Raw genomic sequence first — 9443 nt, forward strand, 5'->3', positions numbered from 1 at the left:
TGCTGCTCTCGGGATGGGGCACGGTTCCACCTAGGACCCTGCGCCTCACCTGCACAGCTCCAGCCAAACCCAGGGCTGCAGCACCACCTGCACTATGGGGCGTGCGTCGCTTTATAGCTGTATACAACCTGCATAGATTGAGATCGGCAAAATGAGTTTCTAAGAGCTGCGTGCGTGGGCATTTCCCAAGAGCTGGTGACCACACGCCTTCACTGCTCCCCCAGACCCCACGAGTGTGCTCTGAGATCAAAACTGGCCTGAAAAATTCACATCCCGAGTCGGCAGGGATCCAGGAGGCTTTATTGGCAGTAAAAGGTCAGCACGTTCTCTTGGTTTCCTCGGGTGAGGATGACGGGGGGTCTCAGGTCCTGCGAGAGGGTCTCAAGCCAGGCCATGTAGAGGGAGCTGGGGCAGCGACCCTTCCTGCCGATGGGCAGCGTGCTGCGGCAGCAGCGAGGGGCCGGGTGAGGCACAGCCAGCGCAGCCCCCTCCAGCTGCCCTGCCGAGCCAAGCTCTGTCCTTAGCCCCTCTCCCAGTCCCGTGCTAATTTGCAGGTTATTTCCCTAAAAAGGGGCAACGGCCCGTCCTCCCCCCTGATGGGACCCGGGCCGGACCCCTTGGTGCCCTCCAAGGGCTTTTCCCCGCGGTGCTGCACCACCCCACCGCGGTGCTGGGCTGTCTGTCCAGGATCTCCCCATGCAGGGCAGGGGGGAACATACAGAGGGACCATTTCCATGGGGCAAGAAATGGGCACGAGGGAGTTGCTGGCACCTACATGGCTATGAGGGCTGCATCCCGCGAGTAATCCAGCAAAATCTCGTTCAGCCTCACTTGTCGGAGCGACTGCAGAGCAAAGAGGGTTGAAAAATGCAAAATTTCCCAAAAAGACTGAATTTTGTCTCAAAAGCAGGAGACCCTTTGCGGGAGCCCCTGGCACTACCTTGGCTCTGTTTTTATCGACCTCCTCGTCAGAAATCTTCCAGGGACAGCCCTGCCTCATCTCATTCACTGTGGCCTCGTCTTTGAAGCCATCGTTCAGTCTGAAGGGAGCGATCAGGTCATCAAACCTCTTGATGCTGCAAGACAAGCAGATGGTGCCAGGAAAGGGGGTCCAGGTGGGTTTGGGGGTGCTGGGGAGGGGGAGAAGGGGAGGGGGACAGTTACTGCTCTGGCCGGGGTTTCTGGTTGATGTCGGGGAGGATGTGGACCTCATGGAAGCCAAGGCGGAACTTGCTCAGCAGAGAGACAATCCTGCCGGAGGGAAAAGGACACATTTTCCAAAAATGAGCAGAGCATGGTGGCTTCAGCAGGGACCTGTCCCAGCAGAAACCCCTGCTGCTGTCCTCGGTTTGCACTTAGGTTTTCCCCACCCCACAATCCCATTGATTTTTGGAGGAGCAAGGCAAAGCAGCCAGGTTGGAGCCCACAGATCCCGTTATGGCAAAGCCTGGGGGGGCTTGGGGGGTGAAGCGGCTCCTGCCACCTGCCTGTGCGGACAGCGGCGGTGGCCACATGGCTAAGAGGGGCTGCGGGGTGCGAGCGGCCGCCAGCACTTACGCCTTCCTCTCCTCGTCCATCCTGTTGATCTGCCCTCCTACGAACACCCGGATTTTGCACTTTCCCCACCGCTTCTTGCGCCCCAGGAGGTAGGGGATGAGTAGTGTGAGACCTGCCCACAAAACACCCCATGGGAGATGCAGCTGCAGTGACCCCATGGGCTCACCAGCGGTTTCTTGACGCCAAATGCTAGGGATGCCCTGGCACCATTCAGTGAGGGCCGAGCCCTCCCGAGCACCGCGATGGAGGTGCTGGGTTTGCATTAACTGGACAGCCAGCCAGCAAAGAGCTGCAGCAGCCAACGGTGAAGGTTACCTCCGTCATCGAAGAGCCAGTAAATGTCGATGGTCTTCTTGCCCTGTTCACTCTGGAAGACAGTGCTCGCCTGCTGCTCGCCAGCCAAGGTGGCAGGGTCCGCTGCTGGGGCAAGAGGGTCCCGGCGTCGGCAAGGGACACCACCCGCTGCGGGGAAAGGCACCGCTTCCTCCTGGCCCCAGCCTTGCTCCCCTTCACAGCTCAAAACCTGTGCCCCTGCCTGCAAACCTAGATCCTCGAAAATAATCCTTGGAGCTGGGGTTGCTCTAGGTGGCCCCAAGCCAGGACTGACCTGTGGTTGCTCTGCCACTGCTGCCATTCTCCTCGGGGTGCTCTGCTGTCTCAAATGTGGGGTTAACTGGGGAGGGAAGAGAAGAGCACAGGCAGCAGGGCAGCACCCCAGTGTCCCCATCCCCTTTGGTCCCAGTCCAGGAGTGATGTCCCACCAGGACTGTGACCTTCTCCTGGAGACATGGTGCCGTCTGGCATGTCCTACAGCTCCGGCACATCTACAAGCATCCCCAGCTACCCAAAACTGCTTACCATGAGCCTGGATCACTTGGGAAATGTTCAGCCCTTCCTTCATTCTCAGTAAGCACACGCCATACTTGAAATCAAAGGCGTCACTGGAAGGAGGGAGGAGAAGGCAGTTAATGGTGGCCGGCTCATGTCGGGCAGCACTGCCAGCCCGGCCGAACCCTGCACACATGGCCGCAGCATCCCCACACCCAACCGCGGGGCCACCGCTGGGTGCCAGCGTCCCCAGGGGGAGGAGGAACCGACGTGACCATACTGCAGGATGCCCACGTAGTCCTCCAGGCTCTGTGGGGACACAGTCCGCCAGTTCCTCTTGTAGCCCAGCGCCAGGATGTTGGGTCTCATCTTCCCAAGGCCGGCAGCCTATGGACAGATGTCCCCATGAGACCCCTCTGCAGGGACAGAGGGACGCAGGTGGTGTCAGCCCACAGGGGAGTGAGGCAAAGGGGGGTACCTGGAGATCAGGGAGGGCAGTCAGAGCCCCCCTCACAATGATGGAAGAGGAGGGACCCTGACAGTCAACGGCCGAGGGTGCTCTACCTGGATGAGCATTTGGACGCCACTTCTCAGATCCTCAGCCACCACATCCGTGTAGAAAGCCTTGATCTTCCTCTTCATAAGCCACTTGGTGTGGCCATCTGCCATCAGCCGGGACTCCGGCATCTTCTGCTTCCGCGGTCCCTTAGGGGGGAGCAGGGGCAGGGGCTCAGGCACAGGCGGCCCCTTCCAGCTGGTGGTCTTGCCACCAAGGACCTCCAGCTCCTTTCTTCCCTCATTGGCAAGACTTGGATGTAACCAGTGCCCACATGGAAGGTTGCAATCACAGCAAGAAAATCAGTGAATGTTGGGAGTCAACAGCCAATGCACAGAGTGCCAGCAGTGCCATGGCTGCAGATGAGCTGGCGTTTGCTGCACTACATGTCCCAATTGCTCTTGAGGCTTCAGGGCTGCAGGACCACCCCTGTCCTCTGAGCAACCGCCTCGTCCTTCCGCATCTTTTCTTTGGCAATTAATTGGCAAGGGGAAGCCATTAGCTCACAGGGACATCCTGGTGCTTCATCAATATTGCATAACAAGCTGGAGAGGCTTCCAGATTAAACATTTCATCATCCAGCGGCACATAAATGGGCACATTTCAATCCCCACCCTGTGAGCCCACCAGGACGCATCTGCATTTCCCAGCCCCCTGCCCACGGGTGGCCGGAGCCCCCAGGACAAGGAACCAACCGGCTCTTGCAGGTGACTCACGATCAGCACATTGCCGCAGAGCATCAGGCTGAGGTTCTTGGTGAACGTCCCCACGAAGTCCACCAGGGCCGGGCGGAAATTGGGAGGGCCGGTCAGCACCAGGCACTGAGGTCTGCAGGCAGGGAGGGAAAAGGGTGACAAGGCTGGTACTTTGGAGGCACCCAGCCTCTCCAGAATGAGCCGTGTCTCTTCTCCCATGCCTGGCCAGTGGCAACTAGAGGGAGCATCTTTCACATGGCTGAGAGTCCAGCCTCACTCTTTGGTCTTTTTATATCAGACGAGACCAATGTGTCTGTGTCTGCTGGTATGGGGAAGGCAAGGTTTGCCCTGCTTTCCACCACTGCCCACACGGCAAAGACATGGGATTTTGGAGACAGCCACGTTTTGCCAGAGCTTCCAGTTACTGAGGATGGTGGTGAGGACTTGGCTATGGGCATGAAGCCATCCTGGGTTTGCCAGTGGCGGTGCTGGCTCTGCATCCCCCTCCCTCCATGCCCAGCACCGCGCCAAGCCACCCTTGCCTGTAGTTCTTGATGTGCTCGTCCACTTCGCTCAGCCCCACTGAGTAGTTGAGGGCCATGTTGTATGAGCTGGCTTGCATGGAGGAGCCCCAGTTGACGTCTACATGAGGAAGATGGATTAGCAACAGGGCCAGACACCTCCTGGGGCATCGCCGGTGCCAGGTTACTGCCACACACCCGGCTTTTTGTAGAGGACGTATCCCAGGAGGAAGATGACGATGCCAAAGGCAATGAGGGCCGCCCACCAGGTCAGCAGGAACATGATCACCACTGAGACGGTGGCCCCAAAGAGCGCGGCCCACTTGCTGTAATACCGAAAGGAGGGTCGCCAGCCTGCATGCAAACACACATAGCGGCTGCTGCCGGGACGGGGAGCCAGGCAGGGAGCCGCCCGCTGCACGGCACAGCACGGCACAGCATGGCACAGCCCACCTGGGGAGTTGGTGATGGAGGCGTGGAAGCAGCTGAAGTTGATGAGGGCGTAGGAGCAGAGGAAGAAGTTGGAGATGATGGGGGCGATGGCATTGAGCTCAGCTGCAAGGAGGAGGAGAGTGAGCTGTTGGTGGGGACCAAGCCACCCGGCTGGCGGTGGGCACGAGGAGGATGCTGGGGCAGCAAGCACCTACCGATGAGGATGAAGCCAACGGCGATGACATAGGTGAGCATGTAGCCACGGATGGGCTCGCTGTTCCTCCCGTAGCCCTTCCCGAAGAAGCCTATGAGAGGGTAGAGCTGGTCCCTGCAGAGACACTGCAGGGAGAGACGCATTGGGGATGGTGGGCTTTGCCGGGGACGTGGAATGGCAGTGCCGTGGTGGTTCTTGCACCCGTAAGAGCAAGGGCCGAACTGGCCTCGTGCTTTTGCCGATGGCAGCATCCTCCTCGCTCTGGGGCTGCTCATGGCCACAAAGCCCCGCAGCACTGAGTGCGTGCCCAGGATCATCACCTGCTACCGGGCTCGGGGACAGGAGCTGGGGGACGCGGACACACCACTCGCTCACCTGGAAGACTTTGGGGGCTGAGACAAGGCAGGCCAGTGCCGAGGAGAGGGTAGCACCAAAGATCCCTGCTGTGATGAGGGGGCCGAATCCAGACACCATGCTCATGCTCTGCCCAAAAACCAGGCAGTCAGGAACCCTGGCACCCCCAGCGCATCAACCTCCACCCTGGCCCTAAGCGATTTCCAGCCCCCGGGCCCCATCCTGCTGCCCTCAGTGCTTTTCCAGCAACATTATCCAGGCGGTGAAGTCCTGCCCCGTCCAAAAGCCTGATGAAGACATGCTCCCCAGTGCATCCCCGTTACACGGGTGCTTTAACAGCACGGGTGCCTCCCAGGATGCTGGGGGGATGCTGGGCACGGGGCTGCCCCGGGAAACCCATCCCTTGCAGCACAAACCCAGCCAGGAGCAGGGACCGGGGAGAGCGGTGGCCCCAGGCAGCACCTGGTAGTAGTTGCTGAGCCCATAGCGGCAGCTCTGCTGCTGGGCGCAGGCGGTGAAGTTCCAGCCGAAGGCGCAGGCCAGTCCCTCGCAGCCCGGCAAGCCCACTGCCACGCTGTCGTTCAGGCTGCCCGAGGCGTCCCGGACCACGCAGGCGCCTGGGGGGGCACGCAGCGCCCGCTCAGCACCCGCTCGCCTCCTGCACGCGTGCCATCCCAGCAGCCCTCTGACAGGGCTGGAGCGGGGCTGGCATCTCTCCACAGTTCCACGCAACCCAGCCCCATGTCTCCGTTGCCTGCGACATCCCCCAGGTCCCTGCCATAGGGCTGCCCCACTGCACAATGGCTATGAGCAATGCCATGAGCTGCGTTGCCCACCCAGGAGGCCTTTGCCCCCCATGGGAGCAGGAATGAGGTCTGGCACTTGTGGCGCTCGTCCCGGGGTATCGGTGCTGGCATCCACGGCTTGCTCCTGGCTCCCACCACCTGCATCCTCCCAGGCCACCCATTTAGGCGGGGGGGGTGGGGTGGGGTGGGGGGGGAGCCCACCCGGCGACATGCTGCTTACCAATTGTAGCGGAAAGCACCAGGTAAGACATGGTGGTCCAGAAGATGGCCATCAAGGTGCCCTTGGGGATGGCCACGGCGGGATCCTGCCCAAGGGAGTCAGAGAGATGTAAGACAGCTTTCCAGCAGCACCGCTAAAACAGCATTTTAATTGTGGCTGCTATACAAGAGGAATTTTAATTCATTGCAACACAAAGCCGCAGAGCATCTCCTGGCTGAGCCTTCCCCAAAGTTTCCAGAAGAAATAAAATAAGGTCTAAAAGTTGGACCAAAACCAAAGCCCTGGGGAAAACAGAGCTTAAGCCCTGTGAAACGCCGGCTCTGGCAGCAACAGTCAAAACCCACCTTCAGGTCACCTGAAATGTTGGCCCCAGCCAGAATGCCAGTTGCCGATGGGAAAAAAATGGAAAACAAGCCAAAGAAGGAGCCCTCAGGTCCACGCCAGCTGGGCACAAAGTTCTGGGCAAAGATGTCGGCTGGGGAGGAAGCAGAGGAGAAGCATTGGGGCCTCCCAGCTGCCTTTTTCCTAGCTGAAGCATCTCAGTGCTGGATGGAGGCACGCTGCTGATAGTAGGTAACCCGTGGGAGGAAGACACCGTGCTTTTAATGACATCTCTCAGCTAGGAGCACCTTCCTATAGCAAACTTCTCCCCCAACAGCAGCAAAGAGCTGGGCTCCAGCGATGTGCTTGGACTTGTTGAGCATAACCCCAATCCGTGGTGGACCCACCTCGGTAGCTGAAGAAGCCCTTCGCTTGCTTCTCGGTGGTGGCCGGGATCACTGTCCCCACCAGGTAATTTATGAAGGAAACCAAGATGACCAGGAAAAACAGTATCTGTGCCTGCCAGACCAGAAAGAGCCAGCTGAGGGGTTGGGGTTTGGGCACCGAGATGGTGAAAAACTCATTAGGAGAATCCCTTGCCTGTTTTTGGGGAGCTACAGGCATCCTCTGCTCCTCGGATGCCCGGTGGGCTGCGGGGACGGCTCTCATCAGCCCAAGGGAACAAGGTGAGCGGAAGAAGCAAGTGTTACCTTGGCCTCCCACTCCATGCCGGCCAGGGAGATGCCCAGCAGCACCGTCACAGTGATGACCCCGATGATGCGGATGTCATTGGTGGGGTCCACGATGAGGGAGTTGTGCTCCTGGGGAGGGGAAACCGTCCACAACGTGGAAATAACCCTTTCCCTTACCAAACCGCCAGGATTGCCACAAGTTTTAGCAGCCAGTGGTGGATTATCAGTGGCCCAATGTTAACACAAATGTTGGTAATTAACGCAGCTTGTGCAGGGAGGAGGTGGGGATGGAGGACGTGGAGGGGACAGGACCCAGAGGACACACAGAGCCGCTTTCTTACTTGCAGCAGGTCCCGGACAGTTTCGGCAAAGCCCACTGTGTGCATGGCCACGGCCACCGCATTCGCGAAGGCAAAGATCAGCCCGATGGAGCCGCCCAGCTCCGGCCCGAGGCTCCGCGAGATGAGGAAGTACGTGCCCCCTGAGGCGGCAGGAGCACCCCGTGGTGTTAGCTGCCTCCCCCTCCTCTCTCCCACACGTTTTCGGGGGGCCCCCCTGCACCTCGCAGCCCATGCCGGCAGTTCACGTCCCCAGGGCAGCCGCAGGGTGGAGGAGACCCCCCTGGGGTGGCCGGAGGCTGTGCCGGTGGGGGGGACGACACGCTACCTGACTTCACTTTGCCGTTGGTGGATATGGCGGAGATAGACAAGCCGGTGATAGTGGTCACCGTCACGGACATCAGGATGATGAGCCACGTGAGGGCTGCGGGGAGAGGGCACCGCTTCGTTCCCGCATCCCCCCCATCCCCATAGAGCATCCCTAGCCCCATAGACCCCCCTGCATCACCCTATGCTCGATGCTGCTGGCATTTCCGCTCCCCCCCCCCCCCCGGTGTTTCGAGACGCAGTGAGCCCGGTGCCATCATCCCGCCCGCGATGCACTGTGGCACCCACCGATTCCCGCCTGGGCAGTGATCCAGGGCAAGCGCAAGTAGAGGATGACTCCCCAGATGTTCAGCATGCAGCGAATCTGGGGGGGCAGAGAGGGGGACCCGCCATCAGCGCGTGGGCAGCTGGGAATGGCTGGGGCCATGCCGGCTCTCCTGCTCCTCTGAGCGAAAACTAAACCGCCACAGAGGGCAGGGGAATCGCTCAGAGCGCAGACAGTTGCGGAAAATACATATATTGGGAAAAATGTGATGATGAGGGGCAAATGCATCACGCCCCTGCTTGGGGGGGTGGGAAGGCAGAACGATGCTCCCTGTGGGACAAGTCGCACTCACCATCACGCCCTTCACCCATCCGAAGCGGACGGGCTCCGGTGTGGGGGCTGTGCCCAGCTCCCCCGCCACCTCCTCCAGCCCAGCCTCTGGCAGGCCATTGCTCCGCTGCAGGTCGGATACCGGCGTGCGGAGGCAGCCCGGGTCAGGCTGTGGGGACGAGGGGAAGGCAGGTGAGGGCGGGCGGGGCTGAAGGCAGCCAGCCGTCCCCGAGGGGTGCAGCTGGGGGGACAGCTCTGGCTGAGCACACAGCTGGATTGTCCCTCTGGCTTCTCCCTGGGACCACCTTGGGGATGTGCACATTGGCATGGCATCAAGAAGCGGGAGACACCGTGCCATGGACACATGGCAGGGACCAGACATCAGCAGCACGGCCAGGGGATGCCGGAGATGCTGGCAGCATGGCCAAGCCCCACCTTACCTTGAGGATGGAGTGCAGGTCTGCCAGCGAGGGCCTCCCCTTCCTGGCATCACCCACCCCCTTGCTGTTGGCATAGTGCTCGTAGGCAGGCACGACATCCACCGTGTTGTAGCCGAAGGTCCTGGTGCAGAGGGTGCTGCCGGAGAGGTGGGTGGGGTGGGCACTGTCGCAGCCGGCCCCCTCGGCAGCGGCGTAGGGACCCCAGCCACCCTCCTCTGTGCCCAGGAGGGTGCTGATGGTGAAGCGGCCGCTGCAGCGGGACAGGGCAGCGGGCAGCTCCGGGACCGGCAGCTCGGCCATTGCCCCTGCCCAGGTCCCTGCTGGTGGTGCCTGCCGGGCAAGGGATGGGGCAGAGAGGGGCTCACCACCTTTATACCTGGCAAAACCAGAGCAAGGCAACCGGTACCCACCCACCGCCGTTGCTAACGGGGGGAAAAGAATTGGCTGAAACCACCCTGAGCTGGTCAGGGGGAAAAAAATAGCTGGAAGGGATATCAAAACCGCTGTAATCAGTATCGCTGACTCCTAGTGTTCGATGGGGGTGGTG

At 60.5% G+C, this 9443-nt stretch overlaps 1 protein-coding gene across 2 annotated transcripts; it reads right to left on the bottom strand.

The window, feature by feature from the left end:
* Positions 1-299: 299 nt before the first annotated feature.
* On the bottom strand, positions 300-9196 carry SLC12A3 (solute carrier family 12 member 3). Of its 2 annotated transcripts, none has more exons than XM_075509672.1 (26): positions 8837-9196; positions 8479-8562; positions 8150-8225; positions 7863-7958; positions 7538-7677; positions 7215-7325; positions 6912-7023; positions 6528-6658; positions 6184-6268; positions 5620-5774; positions 5179-5286; positions 4805-4928; positions 4611-4712; positions 4356-4511; positions 4179-4278; positions 3658-3769; positions 2950-3090; positions 2666-2772; positions 2416-2498; positions 2183-2230; positions 1873-1977; positions 1558-1669; positions 1165-1251; positions 941-1076; positions 776-843; positions 300-441 (listed from the first exon to the last, which is right to left on the bottom strand). In XM_075509672.1, the coding sequence occupies exons 1-26, from the start codon at positions 9194-9196 to the stop codon at positions 300-302; spliced, it is 3081 nt and encodes a 1026-aa protein (XP_075365787.1). The 2 variants fall into 2 exon arrangements, with proteins under 2 accessions (XP_075365787.1, XP_075365786.1); XM_075509671.1 differs by having other exon boundaries at positions 1873-2019.
* Between the last annotated feature and the right edge of the window lie 247 nt (positions 9197-9443).

This window comes from Mycteria americana, chromosome 8 (assembly GCF_035582795.1).
Source record: "Mycteria americana isolate JAX WOST 10 ecotype Jacksonville Zoo and Gardens chromosome 8, USCA_MyAme_1.0, whole genome shotgun sequence".
Classification (NCBI taxonomy): Eukaryota; Metazoa; Chordata; class Aves; order Ciconiiformes; family Ciconiidae; genus Mycteria; species Mycteria americana.

Coding starts and splice junctions, on each gene's coding strand:
- SLC12A3 (XM_075509671.1), bottom strand. CDS start 9,196: ATGGCCGAGCTGCCGGTCCCGGAGCTGCCCGCTGCCCTGTCCCGCTGC. Junction 7,959..8,149: donor CACTGCCCAGGCGGGAATCG/GTGGGTGCCACA, acceptor CTCTCCCCGCAG/CCCTCACGTGGCTCATCATC. Junction 844..940: donor TCGATAAAAACAGAGCCAAG/GTAGTGCCAGGG, acceptor TTTGCTCTGCAG/TCGCTCCGACAAGTGAGGCT.